At 60.5% G+C, this 25,208-nt stretch overlaps 2 protein-coding genes across 5 annotated transcripts in view; both read left to right on the forward strand.

Moving 5' to 3' along the window:
- PEBP4 (phosphatidylethanolamine binding protein 4) overlaps nucleotides 1–8,743 on the forward strand; it is a 79,422-nt gene extending 70,679 nt beyond the window's left edge. For all 4 annotated transcript variants that reach the window (XM_050325849.1, XM_050325847.1, XM_050325846.1 and 1 more), the window contains exons 7-9: nucleotides 1,311–1,356; nucleotides 2,288–2,404; nucleotides 8,338–8,743. In XM_050325849.1, coding sequence (XP_050181806.1) covers nucleotides 1,311–1,356; nucleotides 2,288–2,404; nucleotides 8,338–8,429 — 255 coding nt within the window. In that variant the 3' untranslated portion in view covers nucleotides 8,430–8,743. The remainder of the gene's footprint in view (nucleotides 1–1,310; nucleotides 1,357–2,287; nucleotides 2,405–8,337) is intronic.
- A 12,774-nt stretch (nucleotides 8,744–21,517) lies between these two features.
- On the forward strand, nucleotides 21,518–24,491 carry EGR3 (early growth response 3). Its single transcript, XM_050325840.1, is given in 2 exon segments — nucleotides 21,518–21,631; nucleotides 21,634–24,491. Coding segments are annotated over 2 exon segments (1,035 nt in total). The 5' UTR covers nucleotides 21,518–21,525; the 3' UTR covers nucleotides 22,563–24,491.
- Nucleotides 24,492–25,208: the final 717 nt, after the last annotated feature.

Here is a 25,208-nt window from a genome sequence, read left to right on the forward strand (position 1 = left end):
GGCCGGGATGGGCACAGCTGGAGGGGCTGGGCAGAGCAGATGTGCACATCTGGATGGAGGAGGCAGCAGAGCGTGGCCTGGGCGGGGCGGGCGTGCCCCCTGTGGGTGGGCTGGTAAGGCACAGCTGGATGAGGGCTGGGCACATCTGGATGGAGAGGGATGCTCGCACATCTGGCCTCATCTGTCCCTTCCAGCACCCTTGGGTGCTTCTCTCCCCGCACACATCCATCCCTCTGCCTTGTGATCCAAGGCATCCCAAACTCTTAGTCATCGCCTCCCCTGTCATCGGGATATTTTCGACTCCGGCTGCCGAGGCAGCGTTGGGGAGCCGATATCCGAGGATCTGAGCGGGCCCTTGGCTTCCCCGTGACCTCTGGGCAGCTGGCAGGAGGCTGTCACCAGCTGTGACTCAGTGCAGGGCAGGTTTCTTTGCAGGGAAAGGGAAGCTTTGATCCCGAGGAGCCGGGGCACCGACCATGTTCCCCTCGTGCACTTTTGCCGGCGGTTTTTATCTGATGCATCTTTTTTTTTTTTTTTTTTCGGGGTATAATAACTCCCAGGGCAGGTTAGGACGGAGGAGCCCTGGCAGCTCAGCGTGCGTGGGCAGGACTGGAATAACGGGTGCCGTAGGAAAGGATTTACGAGCGCTGGGGAGGTTGGGGCTGGCTGGGAATGGCACAGCGGGTCAGGGGTGAGGTGGGTTGTGCGGGGCCAGGCTCCCGTTACTGCCCCTTTGCCATCAACCCCCATCCCACTGGGTGTCCCAGCAATGCCTGGCTCCTCCAGGGGAGCATCCCAGGCTGGGGATGGAGAGCAGAGCCTGCTGGCCAGCTCTCCGAGCAGGGGTAAAACCACCAGGCTGGAGCAAAGCTTTGCCACGGGAATGCTGGTGCAAATCACCTCATCCCATCCCTTCCCACCCCTCCTGAGCACGGGTGTGCCGAGCAGCACCGAGGCTTTTCACAGGGGTATTGTGGCTTTCCTGCTGGGCCACAGCCTGGATCACTGCCCTGGATCATCTGATGACTGATGGGCTCCATTGTGGGTGACAGCACCCTCTGTGTGCTGTGGATCGAGCCCCTAAACCCTAAATAGCCAAAGGAAATCCCTGCTGTGCCCCTTCACACCCACCCCAGCCCAGCATCCATCCTGGAGGAGTTGTTCCCTAATGATCTTCACAAGGAAAACGCACAAAATGCTGGAAAGGGAATCCCTGGGGAGCAGTGGGTGCAGCAGGGAGGGCAGGAGGGGTCCATCCCCACCCCAAGGGTCCCGATAGCAGCTCATCCCCCCTCTCCTTGTCCTTTCAGGGTGCGGATCTGAGAGTTGGGAAGGTCAAGGGGCGTGTGCTGTCAGGTGAGTGCAGACCCCAAATGAGAGGGGATGGGGTCTCCACCAGCTGGGAGGAGGTGGTGGCACACCAGGACACGAGGGAGGGACACGAGGGGCTCCTCGGGGCACAGCTGGGCACTGTCTGAAACAGGAGCCACTTTTTCTCTTCTTTTTAATTCCTAGAGGCAAAAGTGGTTTAAAAAAAACTCCCCAGCGGTTGGAATCGCTCCAACCCAGTGCAAAAAGTCGGGGTGGGTGGGGGGAAGGGATTCAGTCCTGAAGGAAAACACGAGATAAAAGCAGGTGAACCCCGACAACTCCTGTGATGTTGCACGAACAAAGACTCCCAGCTCAAAACGGGCCAGATGTGGCTCAGGGAGTTCACACCCCGGGGGGGAGCAGGGAGAGGGGCTTGGGGGACTCTCCTGGAGCCCTGCAGGAGCTCTGGCCTCTTGGCCCTTGGTGTCACATCCTCCTGTCCCTGGTGGAGAGTGAGGGGTGGGCATGTACTGGTGGGGTGCTGGGGGTCCCCTACCCAGGGGGTGCTGCCCCAAGCATGGGGAGGGGGCTTGGTGGGGTGGAGCAGGGATGGGAAGGGGGGTGGAGAAGAGGTTGGGGCACCTGGCACGATGACAAGGAGCACCCTGGGGCTCTGAAGTTGAAAGAGGAGGAAGAAAAAGAGGAGAGGGGGAGGTGGCTGGCGAAGCAGGAGGTTTTGGGGCAGGTTGTTTCAGGAGAGGCAAAAACCAGGATCTGGGCCCTGGGCACTCAGGGAGGGGATGAGGGGGGGGGGTTTGGGTGGCCACAGGGGTTGAGTTTCCACTGACCAGGGTGCAGGACATTGGGTGGGAGAGCAACCCCAGGTTGGAGGAGGATGGAGGGGGCCTGGTTACGGTGGCAAGCAGGTCCCACTCGGCTCAGGGGGATGCTCAGCCATCACCTTTTGCACCCCCAGGGTACGTCCGGCCCTCGCCCCCTCCCCACAGCGGGTACCACCGCTACCAGGTCCGCCTGTACGCACAGCCAGCCCACGAGCACATCTCCCTGAGCCCCGAGGAGGACGCCTCGCTGGGTAAGGATCCACTGGGCCCTTGATCCGGGGCTTTCCCGGGGGTATGGATAGTGCCATGAGTTCAGCCACGCCAGAAGCACCAGTCTGGGGATGCTCCCTTGGTGCAAAGGGACTTGGGATCCTTCCACGGGACGTGGATGGGGTGTTAAACCCTTGCAGAGCAGCAGGAACTCTTTCTGGTGATGGCCTGGGTAGCGGGATCGGAAGCAGGGAGAGATCTGGGCTGTGAAATCCAGCTGGCACATTCTTCCCCCCCTTCCCCACCTGGAGCTGCGGGAGTTGCATCACCCCCACCTGGGATAAGGATCAGCCGTGGGGATGGTTTAGCAAGGGATTGCTCAAACCCCGGGCTGACACAACGCCCGCCAACTCCCAGCTCCTCAATTCCCAGCTCCCCTCCGCTGCCTCCTCCCAAAATCCTGCACGGTGGGGGATGGAGGCAGCGGCCGAGACCCCCTGAACGCCATCCCTGCTGCCTCACCCTGGGGCACAGGATAACCTGCAGGACCCCCCAGGGTGAGGGTTCCCTCCCTCCTTGCCTCCCCCCCTGCAGGAGCTCTGCAGCTCACGTGGCCTCAGCAAGGGAAATTTCCAAACTTTCCCGGCCGGGACCACATGAGCACAGCCCGACAGGCAGGTCAGGGCGGTGTGTCCCTGCCTGACTCACCCTGTGCCTGTTAACCCTGCACTGCACATCCCTGGGGGGGGGGCAGGGGGGAGCCAGCTCTGATGAGGGGGCTCAGTGTCCCTGGCACAGACCCCGACACCTCCCTGTGATGCTCGTCCTGCAAATCTCTCTGCGGGTTCTCCCTGCCCTTTGATTTGTTTTCTGGCTCATTAGCTCGACGTGTTAATGACACCATTGATGTCACCTCCCCCCCCTTCCCAGCCCCTCATGCCCACCCTGGTCAGAGGAGGGGGCTCTGTGCTGTCCCCACATCCCCCTCGCAGCATCCCAGGGACAGGCAGGGCACCGGGGCACCCACCAAAGAGCTTTTTCCAGATAAATCCTCTCATTAGCAGGATATCTGGCTCCAAACCCCAAAATTCCATGCCCAAATAGTTCAGCCACCCTGTGGAAAATCCCCCACATCCCCCTGTTCCCGAGGAGGTGTGTAGGGGGGTGGCCAGGCACTCCCCACCCTGGGCTGTCTCCGTCCCAAGCCTGAGTTTCCCAGCCTTTCCCAAGGTTTCTGGGAAAGACCCAGCGGATGTTCAGATCATCCTTTGGATCATCCTTTGTCAGGCAGCTGCGGGGGTCTGGTGGGGGCTGGTGTTTCAGTTTTGAAGGTTGTTTTTAACTATTTCACTGCTGGATCACATCCTTGCCCTGTCCAGTGGGTGCTGCTGGACTGAACCACTGGCAGCCTGTTGCTTTTATTCCCAGGGAATGAGCCCTAAAACCAGCCAAAGGATGAGTTCTTGGTGTCTCAAGGGTTTTAAATAAACCCATCCCTTTGGCAGTGGGATGAACACCAGTGGATCCATCCAGCCCTGTGTGGCTGAGCCCTGTGGTGTGAAGGCAGCGCTCAGGGGAGAGGAACAAATGCCTTTGGCAGCTTGTAGGAAATAAGGAGGAGGTGACCCCAGCCCCAATGGATCATGGATTAGAAACCAGCCATCTCCTCCACGGCTTTGCTTTGGTCCTCTCCTGTGCAAACCAGGCAGGTTCTCCTGCTGATGCTGCTGCAGGCACAGTTTGCAGCAGGACTTCCCATCTTATTTGGCCTTAAACCAGCCCCTTTTTTTTTTTTTTGCTTTTATTTTGTTGTACATCTGGTGGCAGCGACACCTCCCTCTCGCCAAGGGTGGTAGCCACCCCGGGCAGGGAGATGTCCTGGTCGGAGCTCCTGGTGGTGCAGGGAGCGGTGCTGGGCCCTCCCAGCCTGCAGATGCACCCAGCTGTATCCCTGTGCCACGCATCCATCCCTCTGGCAGCTTTTTTCCCTGGCAGAGCATCTCTCACACCGCTCAGCTCCCAGAAAAACTCCCTCCTGGCACGGGGTGTGTTTTGGAGGCCAAGCCAGGAAAGGTCCTGGGCCAAGCGTGGCCAGGGCATGGTGGGGGGGGCGAGGGGGAGGTGACATGTGCCAGATGGGATGGCAGGAGCTCAGCCAGAGCCTCCAGAAGAGGGCACTAAACCAGGACCTGCCCGTGTCGCCTGTCCCCGCTCCCGGGAAAGATCCCTGGGAATTCAAAAGGGCGAGGGGGCAGCGGCGAGTGTGAAAAATAAACCCGTGCTCCTCCTCCTGCCCCACCGCCAGGCTTTGCAAGGCCAGCAGCTCACAGGGAGCCAGGACAATTCCACGGTGGCTCTGGTGCCCGCCCTGCCGTGGGGATGTCCCTGCTGGGGTGGCACCGGTGGGCACAGGTCGGGTGCTGTGCCTGAGGGCACCCAGGCTGGCAATGGTGGAGCTGGAAGGGCTGCAGCTCCCTCTCACATCCCTCCCGTGATGAGGAAATCAGTTGTTTACGGCTGAAGAGTTTCTCCAGGGTGGCTCTTGAGCAAAAAAACACTTGTTTCATCAGGGAAAAAAAGAAAAAAAACAACACCACCCTGATCCTTCTCCATGAGCGTTTCTGATCGATGCTGGCACCAGCCGGCTCTGAGTGACCTCGGGCAAAGAGCTCTCTCAGGGCCTCAGTTTCTCCACTGGAGGCTGATCCACTTCACTTTTTTGACCACTAAATTGTCACCAAGCACCGGCTCTGTCCCTGCTGGGGACGTAGGTGGGGATGTTTGGGGTGTCCCTGTGGCTGTTCCTCCTACTCTCCCCACTTCCCTCCCAGCCAGGAGTGTCACAGGCCTCGGTTGCATTTTTGGGGAGATGCAAGATAAGAGTCTGTGGTGGTGTGTGTGAAATGTCAGAGCCACCCGTGGCATCCCCAGGGCGGGGGCACTGCCGTGAGCTCTCGATCCGGCGGCAGGATCTGCCACTGGAAAATCCCTCGGCCTGGGGAATTCAGGCACCCGGCAGACCCCGGCTGCGGTGCAGGGGAATTGAAGTCCCTTCAGTGCTTTCATTGAGGGGCAGCTTTAATTAGCACAAAACCTCGAGGCTTAATTGCACCTGCTGGTCCCCGAGTGCCTCCCTCTGCTTCCACCCTGTCCTGGTGCCCACCAGCTCCGGTGATCCTGGAGAGATGCTCCAGCATCCCAAACCTCCTCCCGCCCTGGAAAGATATTTTACAGCTGGGAATGTGGACTTTCTCCTCCTGGAAATTTTGCCTCAGGGAAGCAGTGAGCCCCCTCTGGGGACCGGGCACTGGGATGAGCCTGACCAGCCGCTCTCCCCATGTCTCCATCCCTTCTCCAGCTCCAGCTCGGGATCAGGGCCACGGCATTGACTCATGAGCCAACCTTGTGCTCCTCAAATCCGATCCACCCAGCTGGAAAATCGGGTTGGACTGGGACCCAGCAGGGAGGGAAAGCTGTGGCTGGGACAGGAGGCGGTGAAGGGCTGCGAGGGGAGCTCACGGTCCCAGCCTGAGCCCCCGGGTTGTCACTTAATGGTGACCAGTGCAGCAGCCACCGGCCTCCCTCCCTCCCTCCCGCCCACCTCTGCCGGGACATCATTAATCTTGGCAGAGAAGCATCAGGGCTCCTATCAAGAGAACATTCCCGCTGATGAGGCTGATAAATTACAGTCAGGGGAGGAGGGCACCAGTGTTTAATGGGGGGGCAGGGGGCAGTGAGAGCCGCGGGGTCAGAGGGATGCTGAGCTCCCCAAGCACAGAGGGTGCCTCGTGCCTCAGTTTCCCTGGCTGGTGCTCTGGGATCAGGCGGCCAGGCACGTGTGGGTGTCAGCGGGCACTCCCCTTCCTCCGGCAGCCGCTCAGATAAGGGCCGAGTGTGATGATATAATCCTCGGGAAACGAGCTTGAAAACGGACCAAGCCACGGATGAAACGCTGGATTGTTGTGGCAGGGAGAGGGGACAGTGGCACCACGACCTCAGCTCCCTGGCCGGCCCCCTGGCCCATCCTGCTCCCTTCCCAGCTCCGTGATCCCGGTGACTCACAGTCCCCGGCCCTGGGAGCCGGCTGATGTGATTTGGGATGGCTGGCACAGAGATGTCACCCTGGTGGTCATGCCAGGATGGGGCACCCGCTTCGGGGACGCTCCCAAGCAGTTGGATTTGGGGTGTGGGGGGTGTCCAGACCCCAGACCACGTATCCTGCCGGTGCATCATCCCCTTTGCCACCCCAGTGGCTGCCCCGGGGCTTTCCCTGCCCAAGAGGGCCGGGCACAACCAGTGCCATGGCAGGTAGGAAAGTAGGTCAGGAAAAACCCCGGCCCCACGCGCGGGGCGAGAGCCGGGGCCAGCGCCTGCAGCCCCACAGTGGCTCTGCCTCCTCCGGCTCCTTTCATCCCGCGCCTCTCCCGGGGCTCCACGAACATCAGTGGCAGCTCCAGCCCCCCCTGGGAGTCGGGGGGTGCCTCGTCTCGCTCCCACCCTGGTCCCAGGGGGCATGGGCTGCTCTCCCCCGGGGTTTTCCAAGCGCTTTGAAAGCTGCTGGATGAAAGGCACCCGGCAGAGGCTGCGGGCGCAGTGGGAGCGTCCCCCCTGGAGACCCCTTTCCCTGGTGCCACACTCGCTGGGACCCCCCTGGCACGGAAGGGAGGGGGTGGATTGAGACCCTGAAGTGAGCAGCTTCCCCTCCTGCCAGGGGTGGAATTTGGGGATGGAGGTGTTTGTGGCTCTGTGTCCCGGCTGGGGGTGACACCAGTGCGGGACGTCAGGACTGTCCTTGCTCTCGGCTTGGTTTGGGCCCTCAGAGGGTGGCAGTGATGATGTGGGGACACCAGCATCAGCCTGATGCGTTCCAACACCTCTCCCAGCTGGAATGTGGGGTGCAGGGTCTGTCCTGAGCATCCTGTGACCTCCTTCCTGGGCATTGGAGTATCCCAGCCACGGCCTGTTCTGGCTCCACGAGGTTGCAGGGTGCAGTACCATCACTAGGAGCATCTCCAGAGCTTCCTGGAGCTCAGAACCCAAGATGGGGAGCAGGTGGGAGTTCCACCAGCACCCTGAGCCACCACCACCCCCCCACCCACCCCATGCAGGTGATGCAGCAGCTCAGGTTTTGCTCAGCACTTTTGCAAGAGCAAAGAGGACGCTTTGCTCCAGTTGGGGCTGAGATGTGACGGCAGATAAAGGGCTGCCAGGCTGTGGTGTGACATTAAAGAGCAGCCAGGAAGAGGAGAGGGCAGGTTTCAGATAAACAATGGGCCCCTTTTTCCCGCCCCGTGACACCAAGGCCCAAGTGTCCCATCCAGTGTCCCACAGGGAGGGGCAGTGGTGGCAGTGTGAGCTGTTTTGGTGCCTGGGAAAGCCCCTCTGGTTGGGAGCAGGATGTTCCAGCAGCCACCAGCCAGACCCACGCTGGGTGTCAAGCCCTGGCAGGGTGCAGGGGGATTTCTGGCCCACAAGGGTACAAGGGAATCCCTCCTGCCCCGGAGAGGATTTCCCTGCCACCTCCGTAGGAAACACCACAGCTGGATCCAGCCACGGGCTGCCCCCAGACCTCCAGCAGCCTCAGGTCAGGGCAGAGGAGGAAGGTCAGGAATGAAGAACCTGCAATTTGTGGATCGGTGCATAGGAGCGAGGGGCACGGGGATCTCCTGCATCACCCCCACATGCTCTCAGGGGATTTCCAGCCCAACCACCCCTGGGATGGGCTCGTAGGAAACCACAGAAAGGTCTGCTCCGAAGGCCAGGGAGGCAGGAGAGGAACCAGCCCCATGTGCCCCCTGGGGATGCTCAGGGTTGGGGTGCCCTGGGCTCCCTGCTGGCCCCGGTGCCTCCCAGGGGTGCAGGATGTGGTGTGGGCAGAGCAGCAGCCGCACAGGGTGTTAAACTCCAGCCTGGAGCTGATCCCAGAGCATCCCCACCCTGCAGCCTGGCTAACCCCCTTTCCCTCTCTCCCCAGGTTCCTGGGACCTGAAGGGCTTCGTGGATGACTTTGGGCTGGGTTACCCTGTGGCCAAGACCCAGTTCCTCACCAAATACTACGAGGATTAGCTCCGGACACCACGTCCTTCCCCTGCACGCCCTCACACCGCAGAGCCACCTCCTCCCGGAGCTCAGGGGACCCCAGGACCCACCCAGGGTGCACCCACCCTGCTCCCCACCCAGATCCACAGCCCCAGCCCCTTTCCCATCCCCAGCGGTGTCCCAGCTCACCCCTGGCTATCCTGGGAAGGGATGGCATCACCTCTTCTCCTCCCCTCACCCCGTTTTCCAGACCTTACCCCCAGCATGTCCCGCCTGCACTTTGGGGACCTTGAGTAGTTTTAATGCCTGCAGTTTCCAGAATAAAGTATGGATGGAGCACACGGGGGAGTCTCAGGCTCCTTGCTGGCAGGGTGGATCCGGCTGCTCTGGTGTCTGCACCCACTGCCTGGGATGAGACCCCCTGTGGGTGATGGGGGGGTGTTGCCATCAGGACCCTCACCTAGGTGATCCCAGGCATTCCCAGTGTCACCCAGGAGTGGGAATGGGATGGTGGTGCCCAGCCAGGGGGTCTCTCAGCGGCACCACGCAGCGTGGGAACCGGGCACTGCCCCGGCCTGACTCCATCCCTGCCCTGCCTTTGCCCTCAGCCCGCTCCTCTTGGAAAGCAAAACCGAAATGAAAGGCATATAAATCAGCAGAGCTCTGCCTACTGGCCACTTAGCCGGACCTCCCCTGTAATTAGCTCCTTAATTAGGCTTTCATCTAAGACTCGGTTTTCTCTGAGGCTCCGATTCACCCGCCTGCAAGTCCTCCTTGAAGTGTGTCCCGGTGTCTGCGCTGTGACAGAGCTGACTCTGTCCTGCCCGTGGCCAGGAATAATATTCCACTTGGAAAAACCGTGGGGAGCAAGATCCCGGGACGAGGGGACATTTAGCAGGCAGGGAAAACTGAGGCACGAGGGAATGACTCGCTGGCAGCCACGCAGGGAGGTTTGGGATCCCTCCGAGGGGGTGGCAATGATGCTGTTGTTGCTGCATCACTCCCTGGGTTTATCCCAGAGCAACCTGTTCCTGTGAAAAAAACATCCTGCTGGTCACCTTCCCTGGCTCCCCAGCAGTGAGAGTGGATTTCACTCCTTCGTGGGGGGTTAAATGTGGTTGGGACTTCCCCTCCAGCAGGATACAGGCTGTTCACCTCCCAGGGGCGGGATCACAACGGCCCCACATCCCCAGGAAAGATCGGGATGATGGGAATATCCAAGAGGGATGCACGAGCAGGGGCCCAGCTCACCCTGTGGGCACACTGGGTGAAGCTGCAGGACCCAGGGGGGGAAGGAAAGCAACAAAAAAAAGGAAGATGGGTAACACCACAAGCCAGGGAAAAAAAAAAAAACAGCAAACCCGCGGTCGCCGGCACCAAGATTAGCAGCGGAGGAAGTGACACGGCGCCGTGTCATGGAAGTCTGCTAAAGTTGGATTGCTCCTGCTCTTTTCCTCTCCTTGCCCTCGCAGGAGGGTGTAATTGGCCCGTGAGAGGGACTGGTGTAAATGAGAGGTCACGCTCTGCTGACATCCTGCAGCCAAACTCCCGGCGGCCTCTGCTCCCCACCTGTAATTCCGCAGGGCCTGGGGGGGGATATTTTTGGTGGAAGGGGAGGGAAAAGGCCATCGGATGTTTATCCTTCTAGGAAATTAGCACCGTTGTCCCTGGGTTTAGTTGGAGGGGAGGGGATGAGCCAGGATTGGGATCGCTGGGTGCCAGAGCCCGGATTGATCCACTGACCTGTGTGACCCTGATAGGGGTGGGAATGGGATGGGGAACAGGGGGTAGGAGTGAGGATGGGGATGGAGAATGGAAATGGGAATGGGGACAGGGATGGGGATGGGGATAAGGATGGAGATGGGGATGAAGATGGGGATGGGAAAACAGAAATGGGGATGCAGAATGGAAATGGAGATGGGGATGGGATGAGGATGCAGATGGGATGAGGATGGGGCTGGAGGTGGAGATAGGGACAGGGGTGGGAATGGTGTGCATCAAGACTCTGCCCAGGTGTCTGCAGTGTCCTGGTGGTGGGACAGTTCCTGCTGGGACACAGGATGAAGCACCAGTGGCCTTGTGTCAGACACTGGGGCCCATCCCGGGCTGCAAACGCCCAGTGTGGCAGGAGCCCTGGCCAGCCCCGAGCCACAGACCCTCACTGGGATGCACACCCAGGGCCCTCACGGCATGGAAAATATTAATTGTGGTTTTCTGGTTCGCTTTTTGGTGATTTAGAAAGAATGAAAGGGGGGAAAAAAAAAAAAAAAGGCAAAAAAGGAGGAAGCCACGTACAGTCACTTCGTGCTGGTCCCACCCCCTTTCTCTCTCTCCTTCCATTCGCTCACCATCGATTGTGAGAGAGAAAAGAGAAGCTGAGCCTCTCGCTGCCTAAATGTAGAAAGTTTTGCTTCTAAATCAGTTTGTGATGGAAAGGAAACACGTCACGTCCCTGGGGAAGTGGCTGGTTTTGAGCAGCCACAACCCCAGCGCCGGGCGCTGCAATGGAACAGCCCAGCACTGAAATAGCTCCACGCTCTGTTATTGTCACCCAGGGAAGTTTTTTTTTCTCTGTCTACGTGTGTCATTTTTAGCCTCCAGAGGAAGTTTTATTTGTATTTGTTACCTCGAATTTCCACTGCCGTGGCTTTCTCGACTGTTTTTTCGTGTGAAGGGCTGGGAGAAAACACGGCGGGGTGAGCTCAGGTGTGCCTGGGGTCAGTGGCACCCATGTTGCCAGTATATCACAGGAATTCCAGCAGGGATTCACCAGCCTTGCAGGGCCCAACGGGATTCAAAGGCCACAGGCCCATGGAAACACATGGTCCCAGGGATTTTGGGGGGCTGTGAGTTGAGCTGAGCCCTGGTGTGGCTGTGGGGTGGACACAGCTCCCCTTTGCTCCCACGGGATGGTGTTATGGGGTGGGTGTGGGCGCTGCCAGCCCTTTCCCAAAGCAAACCCACCCACTCTGTGGGATCACTGAGGAAGAGGAGGACCTGGAGTCTGAAAAATTGATAGTGAACTTGTGAAAATTGGATGTTCCTGGTGAGGAGTGGCAGCGCCCAGCAGAGCATAGGGGGTTGTTTCTTCCCAAAACCGGGCTGGAGGCCAGAAGAAGCTTGTGCTAAACACAATCCCTAAATCAGCAGGGTAACAATTACCTATTTTTAATAATCATTGAAATAATTACTCTAATGAGAGAAAGTCTCAGCCCCTGGCTCGAGGGGAGGCAGCCCTGGATCTCATCACCCGATGGAGAGCTCATTCCCCTCTGGTGGGAAAATGCAGATTTAGGAGTGGGGGGTGTTAAGGAGCAGGGTCTGGGGGTCACCCCTTGCACCCCCAGTGATTCAGTGCCATGTGGGGATGACACAGGGACGATCCAGCTCTGGAGGAGCTCAGCAGTGCCAGGCAGCAGCTCCCCCTCACCCGGGGACTTGCTCAAGAAGGGATTAGCAGGATCAGCTGATGATGATCTAAGCGCATAACTATATCAACCTGTGAATTAATTAATGATATCTCGCACCCTGGAGTGGCTCTATCTGCACATCTCTGCGCTCCTCAAAGCAGCCACCGAATTAAGCCCTGCTGCACCCCCCGGGAAATAGGTCAGGACGGATAATCCCCATGTGCCGGTGGGGACGCGGCGGCGCAAGGCGGGGATAAACAAGGCTGCCCGTTTTTGGGGAGCCAGCGTGGGAGATCTTCCAGCAGCAGCATCATCCCTGTGGGATGCAAAGGCACCCTGCCCTCCACATCAGCCACGGTGGGATGCTCCGATTCCCGGTGCTTTGCTCCCGTCCCTCATCCTCGTGAGGGGGACACGCAAAGCCCCCAGCCCGGGGGTCCCCAGTGCCGTGGGCTGGTGGTGGGGGTGGGTGCCAGCACTGGGAGCTGCCAAATGCAGCAGCTGCCTCCCTGCTGATCCACAGACTGGCAGCCGGGCGGGCCCTGGGAGAGGCTGCTGGGCTGGGGCAGGAATTTAGGGCTCCTGAAGTAATAGGGAAGGCAGGCAAGGAGAGGATGTGTCCCCACCTCTGTGTCCGTGCCAGCACCCAGAGCGGACCAGCGGGCAGCAAGGGGCACGTGGGCTGGTCCTTGAGTGATGTCTTCGTTAATTAGTAGTAATTAATCATTATTGGGCCTCCAAAATGCTGTAGAATATCAGAGGAGCTTTGTGGGGCTGTCTGGGAGCCCTGCCAAAGCTTGCTTGGTTTGGGGGTCCTTGCCTCCATCCCCTCACTGGGGCTGGACCGTTCAGCCAGGCTCTTGCAGCATCCTGGGATGCAAATTCCAAGTGTTCCTGAGGGAAAGCAGCTGCCTGGCTGTACCCAGAGACTGACCAGACATCCCGGGATGAGCATTCAAGGGATGCTCAGCTGGGAGAAACTCTGCCCAGGTTTTGTTTCCTCTTTCAGCTGCTCCCCGAGGTGGTTTGGGCTGGGTTTGTCCACAGCCAGTGGGAAGCTCCCAGCCTCTCCCACTCCGCCGGGAGCAGGAGCACCTTCAGATGTGGTTTTGCCCCAAAACAACCCTCAGCAGAACAGAAAAAAAAAGAGGTTTTTGATATGGTGGTCCTGGCCCACCAGCTTTGCTCCTGCCCAGAAGCTTCTGTGCCTGAGCTGCCCTTTTATCCCATCTCCTGCAGGACTGGGGTGGATGCCTCCAGGGATTTGCATCCCAAGGCGTGGTGGAAGGTGCTGGATGGCTCTGCCAGCCACCCCTGCAGCCACCAGGGCTGAGGATGGATGGACTCATGGACTCAGCCCGGCTTGTCCTCACTTGTCAGCAGCTCTCGCTGCCGTTCCCTGCCCGCAGCCCCGCGGGTCCTCAGCCAACCTCACATTTCCTCATTGCTAGGAAATGGCTAATTCCCCCCGGGCCGGTTTCAATGGCTCACAGATCCCTGGTTTTCTGGCCTCCCACCAGTTTCTGGGGCGGCTGAAGCGCAGCCCTTGGGAGCAGCGCGTTCCCAGGCACGCAGCCTTCGGATTTCGCCGGCTGGGAGGACGCCCACCCCTCACACGGGATCATGACATGGATACCCCAGCGCTGGATCCACCCCTGCCCCAGCTCTGAGGCCTCTGAGCTGTGCTCACACCAAACTGAGCCCTTTTCCCGTGGGACGCAGTGGATTCGGGGAGTCCTGCCCTCCTTTGCTCCTCTCCGTCAGGGAACGTCTCCGGAGTGGGGTGTCATGGCACAGCTCTCAGACATGCAAGAGTCTGTTTCCTCTTCTCTTTCTTGGTTTCACATCCAAAAAAAAAAAGCCTTCGTGGCACCTCTCTGCAAACCCCTCTCTGGGGTCACTCCGGGGCTCCTGCCTGGGGCCACCAAGGCTGAGGTTCCTGCTGCTCCCATGAAATCATCCCAGGTTTTGCAGCCTGCTCCATGCCCGATCCCTGGCTGGAACCCCATCATTCCCAGTGGTGCTGCTCCCTCGGGCTCCCAGGGCTTTCACTCCTGGGCCTAATATTTAGTTTTAGCAGGATGGGTTTGCAGCTGCTCTCTGCTCCGAAAGGGCTTTTTCTCCCCACCCCAAGCTTTTCATCCTGATGCTCTGCAGGGTGAGGGCAGGGCTGATCCCTCTCCAGCTGCCACAGGGGAAACTGAGGCAGGAAAGGGCTTCCCACAGCCACCCACGGCGCTCCCTTGGCTTCCCCCACCAGCCTCCCTGGGGTTTGGCTTGTGGGGATCTGTCCTTTGGGATCGACCCAGGGACACCCCAGGGCAGCAAGTTCTGCCCGTGGGTCCCTCCACCCCCCGCAGGAGGAGGGAGATGCACGTCTCCTATTCCAGGAGGGACATGCACGTCTCCTTTTCCATGCATATTTCAGTGCGAGCCTTTCTGAATATTTCCGGAGGAGGAGGGTGTGGAGTTTTCACAGGCAAATCAGGAAAACCCAGGTGAGGCGGGAGCCGGAGCTGTGGAAGGACACAGCCCGTGCTGGGAGGGTGTTGGTCCAGGATCAGGAAGGCTGCTGCAGTTTCTCCTGGCTGGAGTTCTCTCAGGCAGAGTTTGGCCCGAAAATGAGGATTTCCCACGCCCAAGAGCAGCGGAGAAAGTTCCTCCTCCTCCAGAAATTATGGATTGCCCTGAACCCCATCCCTGCCAGTGCTGAGCATCTCTTCACACCCAGGCCACGGGAGGCCCAGAGAATAAAACTGCTGCAGGTGCAGCCACATCTGGGCAGCTGCTGTTTGCCAGAGGGAACTGACACCCCCGGACTGCCACATCCCACCTCACCACTCGCAAACAAAACACTCACAGCCCTGAGAAACCACGGCGGCTTCATCAGATAGCCCTGCGACACCCACCCGTGGTTTGGGTGGCTCGGGGTGTGTTTTTTCCCTTCTCCCAAGCTGCTCGAGAAGGGTTTGTGTCGTCGACCGTCCAGGCAGCCGCCCACACTCATGGCCCTGGCACAATCGTCCCCGGGGGTGGGAGGTAGGTGACCTTTCAGGTCCCCAGCAGCCACACTCTGTTTACGACTCTGTGACCTTACCAGCCCCAGATCTACATCTCCAGCGAATCCAAGGGCCTGGGGAGGAAAGCCACCGTGGGCTGGTAAGTCTGTGCCTCGGGCTTCGTGTGTGAGAATCCTTTGTGATCCAGGATGAGGTGACAATGATGGTCATCATCATCATCATCATCATCACCAGTGATCCACCTCTCTCTTTGTGGAGCAGAGGCACCACCAGTGAGTCCTAAAAGCCTGAAACCCACAGCAGAGCTTTCCCGAGACACTGAAAACCACGGCGATGAGCACCTCGTGATGACCCTCAGCCTCCAAGGCTCGGCTCCCGCATCTCAAGCTCACCAGCAAGGTTTAGAGCATCCCATCTGCCTCACCACGAGGCACAAAACCCAGGCTAACACTCCCCTCCTGTAAGTGCATTTCCACCGCCGTTAACTAGGTGAAAAACCCTGAGGAGTTCCCGTTTTCGAAGGCGCCGGTGGTCCCTGGAGGGCTCACGGCACATGAGTCAGGGCCCGGTCACAAGACTGAGAGCAGTGAGAAGTCACTCATCATCTGACAGCATCCGGAGGGACACAGTCGCAGCTCCACGGGGGACCAGCAGGGTGTTGGTACAGGGAAAGGACTGCTCTCAGCATCCCACAGCCCCAGGACTGGGGTGGGAGCAGCAGGAGCTGGGGGCTCTCAGTTCCTTGCTGAGGGGAGGCTGCCAAAACTTGGGTGGGTGTCACAGGGATTGTCACAACCCCTGCACAGGCTGTGGGGGAGAGCTGAGGTGAGGGAGGAACAGGGGGGATGCGTGGTGTGGGGCACTTGGCATTGGCACTGAGGAGGGTATGGCAGCATTTGATAGAACTCTGGAATGCTTTGGGTGGGAAGGGAGCTTAAAACTCATCCAGTTCCACCCCCTGCCATGGGCAGGGACACCTTCCACTAGACCAGGTTGCTCCAAGTCCCATCCAACCTGACCTTGGACACTTCCAGAGATTCAGGGGCAGCCACAGCTTCTCTGGGCAACCTGTGCCAGGGCCTCCCCACCCTCACAGCCAAGAAATTCCCTCCCAGTATCCCATCTAACCCTGCCCTCTGGCAGTTTGAAGCCATTTCCTGTGACCCATCCCTCCATCCCTTATCTCAGGTCCCTCTCTAGCTCTTGGAGCCCCTTTAGGCCCTGGAAGTGGCTCTAAGGCCTCCCTGGATCCTTCTCTTCTCCAGGTGAACCCCCCCAGCTCTCCCAGCCTGGCTGCAGGGCAGAGGGGCTCCAGCCCTTGGAGCATCTCCGTGGCCTCCTCTGGACTCACTCCAGCCATTCCATGTCCTTCTGATGTTGGACCCCAGAGCTGGAGGCAGCTCTGCAGGTGGGGTCCCACCTGAGTGGAGCAGAAGAGGAGATCCATGTGCATGAAGCCCCGTGGAATCACAGATGGCAGCAACGACAGTTAACTGGCACAGCCGGATCAGGATGGGGCTCACGCGAGGCAGGTGTGTGGGATGATGAAAACAAAGTGAAACCTCTCAGCTGCAGACTCCATCCAGCGCGAGCTGTTATTTAAAACCATCCAGAGCATCCCAGGTGAGACTCTCTTTTCTTTCCCCTTCCTTTGGGTAAAAAACTGCTCGGGATGCTCCGACCCATTAAGCTGAGCTGTAACTAAGCCAGTCCAACCCCCATGCGGCCGTTTTCGTGCCAGTCTGAGGCTGCCTTGGTTTATTTTGGCTCCGGGCCGTTCCCCATCAATTGGCATCAAACCACTGTTAGTAACTGAGCTGTCCCGCTCTCCCTGGTCGGGTTTAACGGCGGGTCCGGGTGACTCAGGAGCTTTAAGCCCAGCCTAAACCCCGCCGCGAGGGTGTGGGGTGTTATCGCTGCACCCACAGCCCCAGCCGCCCCGATCCGGCAGGGAACAGTTGCATTCCCAGCGGGAAGCAGACGCCACTCGTGTCGTGGAGGAGGGGGACAACACACAGATGAGAGTTCACAGTGCCGTGGCACTGTCACCCGTGGCAGGCAGATGCCCACCCGGGTCGGGGTGAGCCAAGTGTGGGGCTGGCACTCGTGGGGAATGTTGGGTTTTCCAGCGCAGGGTGAGAAGCTGGGCCAGTCCCTGCTTGCTCCGGAGCAGGAATTCCCCACGGGACCCTCGCCCGTGGGTGCCGATAAGGCCGAGCAAACCCACACCCCTCCACTCTCCATCTGGAGGAACGGGGTGGTGGAGGTGGTGGTGCCGGACACCACTGACGGCCGAGGAGGGGCGGTTCGGTTTTGGGGAGGAGAGGGTGGGGGGTCTCAGCTCTGACCCGCGCGGGGCTGCGGGGAGCCGGACCCGCAGCATCCCCAACACGGCGGATGCGGGCGCGCTCCCGCCGCGGGGACGCGGGGACGGGGAAAGGCGCTGGGCGCACTTCGCGGGGGAGGAGTAAAAAGGGGGTCGGCGGGATCCCCTCCTCACCCCCGCGGGCCACGGCGGTGCTGCTCAGGGTGGGTGCGGGCGGCGCATCCCCCTCCGCGCCCCGCACCCGCCCCGCACCTCGGCAGCGCCGGGGGCGCCGGAACCGGCGGCCAAAGAAGGGAGCGGAGGCGGGGCCGGATCCAGGCCTTGTATGGCGCTTCCCCTCGGCCGCCCGCCTGCCGCCGCCCTCTCCCCTCCCCTGTCCCCGCCTCCCGCCGCCGCCGCCGCGCTCCCCGGGCCGCGCCGGGCCACGGGCGGGGCGGGTGATGGGGAGGGTGGGGGCTTGAGGCTATGGGGGCGAGTGTGGGGGAGAGTGACAAGAGGGGGTGTAAAGAAGGAGAGTGCCCTGCAAAGGATGGGAGTGATAAGGGTGCAAGGCTCTGAGAGGGATGGGGGTCTGTTTGCAGAGTTGGGGGCTTTGCGCGGGTTCTTTGCAGGGATGGGGGGATTCTGTACAGGGTGGGTGGTGGGGGTGTTTTGTACGGGATGGGGTGGTTCTGCGAAGGATAAGGGGGCTCTGCAAGGATAAGGGGGCTCTGCGAGGGTGGGGGGGATCTGCACAGGATGGGGGGGCTCTGCGAAGGATGGAGGTTCTAAGCAGGGTGGGGGGCTCTGCAAGGATAAGGGGGTGATATAAGCAAGGTAAAGGGACTCTGCAAGGATAGAGGGGGTTCTAAGTAGTGGAAGGGGGAGGCTTCTAATGAAATCGGGGTCCATCGATGGATGGGCACCATTGCAGTGGCTGGGGCTGCAGTGGCTGGGGGGCTGCAGGGAATGGGGGACCCTGAAGAGGATGCGGGGGGCCCTGAAGTGAATGGTGACCCTGAAGTTGACAGAGCACACAGGCCACTCCTCCCCCCGCACTCACAAACAGCCAAGTCAGGGCTCGCTGCCCCCCCCCGCTCCCGGTACACGCTCCCCCCGCCCTGCGCTCCGCAGCATCCCCCCACCCACCCCGGCACCGCGGGGCGACACACCCCGAGCCCGGCAGCACCTCCCCAGCCCCCCTGGTGTGTCCATCCCACTCTCCCCACAGCGAGTGCCCGGTCCCCTCCCGCCGCAGCCCTCCCGTAGCCCGGATTTCACTCCCATGGCAAAGCCGGCCCTGCAGGAATTGGGTAAGTGGAGCTATTGCAACACAGCATTTTTCCATACATTTGCTATATAACTCGGAGGGTTTTAAAGATAGCATCAGTTGGCACACTTAGCACGAAACCACCTAATTACTGACGCCTTGGAAGTGCCAAACTTTTAAAGGGGGGAGGTGAGGTTAAAATCACAGGCGACCAACAAGTGTTACCTGTTTTTAAAGTATTCCAAGCGCTGCTCTCCACGGGAGCCGGGGCATGGGGAGGGGGCGGCTCGGGGCAGAGCCACCCCCTCTGTCACCGCTGCCACCACAGCGAGGAGATGGAGGCTTCTGCAGCCCCCCCCGCTGACCCTCTCCTTCCCACCAAACTCCACTGCCTGGCGCTGTGGTTTTCCACGCACAGCTCCCATCCCGTTTCTCTCCCATCCCGGCTTGCGGGATGGGGTTTGTGGCCGGTTCCCCCGCGCTCCTGGTCTCCAGTCGGGGAAAAAAACCCCTCCCGGTAAGAGCCTGGCTCTGAGCAGCCCCGGGGGCGGCCGCAGGGTCAGGCACGGCGGGGGCGGGCTGTCCCCGCGCCCCCGTTCCTTCCCGGGGGGAATGATCCGGGCAGGGAGGGGCTGGAGCCGCCGCCACCCGCCCTTCGCGGGGGTCCGGCATCTCTCGGTGAGGGATGTCAGTGCGGGGAGGAAACCCCCGGCCCGGTGCAGCGTGCCCCGTGTCCGGTGCAAGATGCCCGGTGCCCTTAACAGGGTTCCCGGTGCCCAGCGCGGAATGCCTGGTGCAGGATGCCTGATGCACGTCCGGTACCCGGGACTCGATGCCTAGCGCGGGATGCCCGGTGCCCTGTGGAGGGTGCCCGGTGCTCGGTACCCCTTCCCCGGTGCAGGATGCCCGATACCCGGTGCCCAGTACCCACTGTCCGGTGCCGGATGGCCGGTGCTTGGTGTAGGAGTCCCGGTACCCTGTGCCGGCATCCCTTTCCCGGTGCAGGACGCCCCGTTCCCGGTACCCCTTTCCCGATGCAAGGATGCCCGGTGTCCGGTACCCCTTTCCCGGTGCAGGATGCCCTTTTCCCGGTGACCCTTTCCCAGCGTAGGACGCCCCGTTCCCGGCCCCCGTTCCCGGTACCCCTTTCCCGGTGCAGGACACCCGGTACCCGGAGCGTGATGCCCGGTGTCCGGCACCCCTTTCCCGGTGCAGGATGCCCCTTTCGCGGTGCAGGATGCCCGGTGCCCTGTCCCCCTTGCCCCAGTGGCAGGGTCCCCGGTGGTGCCCCCTTTGCCCTGTCCCCTTGTCCCCCCTTCCCCTCGCGCGCCGGTCGCCGCTTCCTGCTCTCTCTTTCTCTCCCTCTCTCTCTCTCCCCAAACGTTCCATTGTGCGGAGCTTCCATTGTGACGTCTCGGCCTCGGCTCGGCTTTGTCTGTCCATATATGGGCAGCTACGTCACGGAGCGCTCCCGCATAAAGGCCCCGCGGAGTCCCCGGCGGAGCAGTCGGGCGGCAGCGAAGGAACCGGGCGAGCGGAGCGGGGCCGAGCGCGGGGGGGAGCGGGGCCGGGAGCCGGCGACAGAGAGAGAGAGAGGAGGGGTTAAATCCTCCCCCCACCCCCCCAACCCCGCTTCTACAATCACATCTGCCAGCCAGATCGCCCCCTCCCTCGAGGAAACACCACCAAGGGACCCCACGGAGGACCGCGCCCCCCGCGCCCTCCTCCTCCGCGGCCACCTCGGCCCCCCCCCACCCCACGCCTCCTCCTCCTCCTCCCCCGCCGCCCCCGCCCCAACTTTTTTCTTGCATGATTTCCTCGCACGGATTTGCCACTGGATGTTGTTTCCTCGGGAGCTGAGCTCGGAGCCACGTTGAACCAGCCTTTTCCTCCAGTGCTATGACAGGCAAACTACTGGAGAAGCTGCCGGGGACCATGAACACTTTGATGAACCAATTGCCTGACAATCTGTACCCAGAGGAGATCCCCAACTCTTTGAATATCTTCTCCAGCACCAGCGACTCGGTGGCTCACTACAACCAGATGGCTGCAGGTAAAAGGGGAAGGGGGGGGGAAGGAAAATGGGGAGAAGCGGCGCAGAATGGGGGGCTGGGGTGGAAGCCGGTGGGGCGAGGAGGAGGATGCTGTGGGTAGGGTGTCATGGAGCCTCGGAGGGAAGGGAAGAGCTGGGGCTGGGGAGCGTCCCCCCCCCTGCACCCACCCACCCCTTTCCTCGCCGTGTTCTCCGCGCGATCGCTGCAGGGGCTCCGCCGAGCGCTGCCGCCGCCGAGCCGCCGCCGCAGGTACGGGCACGGCGGCCGGGGCTCCGTGGGGAGGAGGACACGGGTGGAAAAGCCGCGGGGGAAAGGCCGAGGGGCACCCCGGTGTCGCGCAGCGGGGCCGCCCGCCCGCGCCGGGCTCCGCGCGGGTGCGGAGGCGCCGCGGACGCGCGTGGGGCCGTGGCGGCCGCCCCCCCACACCCCGCAGCGGCGGCGGCGTGGGCTCTCCGGGACGCGGCGACGACTTTCCCGGAGCGCGGGGTTGAGAGGGGAAAAAGGAGAGGGGGGGGGACAGGAGAAGGGAGGACCTGGGGGGCACAGGTGAGCGCCGAGGGCGGCGGGGGCGGTGCTCCCGCGTGTCCCCGCTCCCACGCGGAGCCCCGCCAGGCTGAGCGCCCCCCCCCCTCCCTCCATGATCCCCGTGTTTCTCCTCGCCGGGGCTCGGCGCAGGGAAGGCGGCGAGTCGGTAACGGCGGCGTCGGCGGCCGCAGCCCCGGCTCCGCGGAGTGCCCAGCGCTGCCGGGGCTGGACGGGGAGGAAGCCTACCTGTAGCCGCAGGTACCTCCTTCCCCGGCGGGGCGGCGGTGGGGTGTCCCCCACCCACCCACCCAGGGCAGCTCCCCGCGGGGCGGCGGGGGCGGCCCCACATCGTCGGGACCCCGGCAGGCAGCGCCGCATACGCGGGGTGGAAGCAGAGAGTGGTGCGGGGGAGCGAGGCGAGAGGGAACCGGTGCATCCCCAGCTCCCCGGAGCATCCCCCGGTGCATCCCCGGTGCTCCCCCTCCCGGGCCCACCCGGCTCACCCTGCCCCGCTTCTCTCGCACTTTGCAGATAATGTTATGGACATTGGCTTAGCGAACGAAAAGGCCGGTCAGGAATTGTCCTCCTACTCGGGCACTTTTCAACCCGCCCCGGGCAACAAGACTGTCACCTACCTGGGGAAATTCGCTTTGACTCGCCCTCCAACTGGTGCCAGGACAACATCATCAGCCTGATGAGCGCCGGCATCCTGGGGGTGCCGCCGTCCTCGGGCGCGCTCACCAGCACGCAGAGCTCGGCGGGCAGCATGGGGCCGCCGCAGGGCGAGGTGGACCAGATGTACCCCGCGCTGCCGCCCTACTCCTCTTGCAGTGACCTCTACCCAGAGCCCGTCTCCTTCCACGACCCTCAGAGCAACCCCGGCCTCACCTACTCCCCCCAGGATTACCAGGCGGCCAAGCCTGCCTTGGACAGCAACCTCTTCCCCATGATCCCAGACTATAACCTCTACCACCACCCCAACGACATGGGCACCATCACGGAGCACAAACCCTTCCAGAGCTTGGACCCCATCCGCGTCAACCCGCCCCCCATCACCCCGCTGGAGACCATCAAGGCCTTCAAGGACAAGCAGATCCACCCGGGTTTCGGGGGGCTGCCGCAGCCGCCCCTCACCCTCAAGCCCATCCGACCCCGCAAGTACCCCAACCGGCCCAGCAAGACGCCGCTCCACGAGCGGCCCCACGCCTGCCCCGCCGAGGGCTGCGACCGCCGCTTCTCCCGCTCCGACGAGCTCACCCGCCACCTGCGCATCCACACGGGCCACAAGCCCTTCCAGTGCCGCATCTGCATGCGGAGCTTCAGCCGCAGCGACCACCTCACCACCCACATCCGCACCCACACCGGCGAGAAGCCCTTCGCCTGCGAGTTCTGCGGCCGCAAGTTCGCCCGCTCCGACGAGCGCAAACGGCACGCCAAGATCCACCTCAAGCAGAAGGAGAAGAAGGCCGAGAAGGGCTCGGGCGGGCAGCCCCCCGCTGCGCCCCCCGCCGCCGCCGCCGCCGCCACCACCTCGCCCCCCGTCGCCCTCGCCCCCGCCGTCACCACGTGCGCTTGAGGGATTGTGGGGGGCGGCGCGGTGGCACCCCCTTCTCCTCCCCTTGCCCTCTCGGCGCCGCTCCGGGGGGAACCCCCGCGGTGTTCAGGATACCCCGGGGTTGTGCTGCGACGGGTCCGCGCCCGGATTGAGCGGGGCCAGGTTGCCCGCACCCGGATCCTGCCTGCACTTGGATCGACGGGACCCGCACTGCCCGCACCCGGATTGCCCGGACTTGCGCTGCCCGCACCGGGGGCTGCCCGCACCACCTGGATCCTGGCTGCCTGCTCCCGCACCTCCCAGACCCCGGCTGCTTCCATCTGCACCTCCCGGGGCCAGGCCGCCTGCACTGCCTGGATCCCGGCCTCCTGCTCCCGCAGCTCCCGGATCCCGGCTGCCCACACCCGCACCACCCGGGGCCGGGCTGCCCGCACCCTCTTCCTGGATCCCTGCTCCCGCACCTGGATTACCTGCACCGCCCGGATCCCGGCTGGATTGCCCAGTCCCGGCTCTCCTGGCTCCAGCTCTCCTGCACCCCACCTCCTGCACCCCTCTCCTCCCGGGGCCATCCCACCCGCACTCTCCCGGCCCGGCTCCGGGCTGCCCGGGCTGCGGATCCCGGGAATCCCGCTAACCCACATCCCAGGGCTCGATCCCGAGCTGCCCGCTGCCCCCTGGGGCTGGGTGCTCCAGGATCGCCCCCCCGTCCCCCTCCTCCCCGGTCTCGACCCCCCTGGCTCCCCCAGGGCTGGGGACTCCAGGATCCGTGTGGGGATGGCTGGATGGACGCATGGATAGACGGATGGATGGACAGAAGGATGGATGGAAGGAGCCGATCCCTCACCGGGCCTGGAGCCCCTGTTGTCCCCCCACATCCCCGTTTCCCTCCCATGCCCCCCAAGCACCGGCTCCCCGTGGTGGAGGTAAGAGGGCTCGGCCCCCCCAAGCCGGGCTGGCGGGCGGGGGGCGGCTCTGCGGGTCCCCCCAACTTCGGGGGTGTTGTCCCAGCAGCAGCTTTTGGGTTTGTTTTCTTATTTTTTTTTTTCTTTTCCTTTTTATGTTTGTTTTTTTTATTTAATTTTATTTTTTTTTTTCAGCAGAAGGGAAATTCTTTACAGAAATGCAGAAAAAAAAAAAGCACCCCAGTATTTTGCTGAATACTTTTTATAATGTGAGATATTTTTATTTTATTTTATTTGGTCACTTTAAAACAACCACCCAACTATGGAGGAGAAAAATCAATTAGTCCTCTATTTTATTTTTTTTTTTCTTTCTCCTTCTGGTATGTGCATGTCATTGCATGACTGCTCTGATTTTTTTCTTTTGTTTTAATAAAACTGTGCTCAGACATTTAAGCTAAACTAAGCAAAAATAATAATGACTTAAAAAGAAAAAAAAATCTTTGTTGCCAAAAGGTCGTGCTATCCAGGTTTGATGTCTGCATGTGAAAAAAAAAAACTACAAAAAAAACACATTAAAAACGTACAAAAAATAAAGAGAAGAGGAAGAATGCAGTCTAATTTATGTGAACTGAAAGGAACAAAAAAAAAAAAAAAGCAAACAAAAAACAAACAAACCACAATCAGGTTTAACCACACAAACCTAAGGGAATGATATTTTTTGAAAGACTTTTGTATAAAGTTGAGTACTTAGAGAAAAAAAAAATCATACCAGATGTAATATATTTTGTGGATGTTTTTATTTCTTGGATTTATAGTACCTTATACTAAGGTTAAAAAAAAAAATTATGCTTGATATTGTGAAAAGGTGACAATTTTCACACACATTTCATTTGCTCATTTGTCATGTTGTAATGCAAATATGATAGTTAATGCATACAGCATTTTTAAGGGAAAAAATCAGAAATATTGAACTGATGTATTGTTGTACCATTTGCACTGTGAGCAAATGCTAATGCAGTAAATATATTGTGTTTGCTGACAATCAAAATCTGTAGTAAATATCTTTATTTGCTTAAAAATGATCTATACTGCTTTGGAAAGGAAAAAAACAACAACACCACAACAGAAACCAACCAGTAACGTGTAAGGGGGTTGTAAAACGTGCAGGGAAGTGGGTGCTGTGTCTCTTCACGGGCGACTTTGAAACCTGTTTGTACAGACTTTCCTTTTTTTTTTATTATTATTATTATTATTATTTTCTTTCCCCTCCGAGCGTTGTATTTCCTTAAATACTATTTTTTATACGATTTAAAAAAAAAAAAAGAAAAAAAGACAAAAAAAACCAATAACCCACTTCTTTTCTCAGCACCCCCAATCCCCCCCTCCAACTTTCTCCTTCAGTTCTGTTCACAGGGATGGCACAGCGAGACCAGCTGAGTGACCCCGAAGGCGACCGGCGTGTCCCCCTTCCCGCTCTTTTCCCGCCCCGCTCCCCCAAAATCCGCGTCCTTGGCGTGCCCTTGGCCTGGCATCCCGGTTTTTCCCCGCTCGCGCCGCCGCCCTGACCCCGTCGCCACCATTATTTTATTTTCTGGCAGCTTCCAGGGGCTGTCGGATCACGGTTGGGCCAAAGAGGATCGCGCCGCTTCAGCCGGTAATGCCCCCGGTGCCCTTCGCCCGCCAAATCGCCCCCAGGGCAGCGCCCGGAGGGGATTTGATTCCCAGGCTGGATGGCTCGGGATAAAAATAACCCGCCGGGTTTCAG

This window comes from Myiozetetes cayanensis, unplaced genomic scaffold, assembly GCF_022539395.1.
Source record: "Myiozetetes cayanensis isolate MyiCay16 unplaced genomic scaffold, myiCay2020 scf30, whole genome shotgun sequence".
NCBI classification, from domain to species: domain Eukaryota; kingdom Metazoa; phylum Chordata; class Aves; order Passeriformes; family Tyrannidae; genus Myiozetetes; species Myiozetetes cayanensis.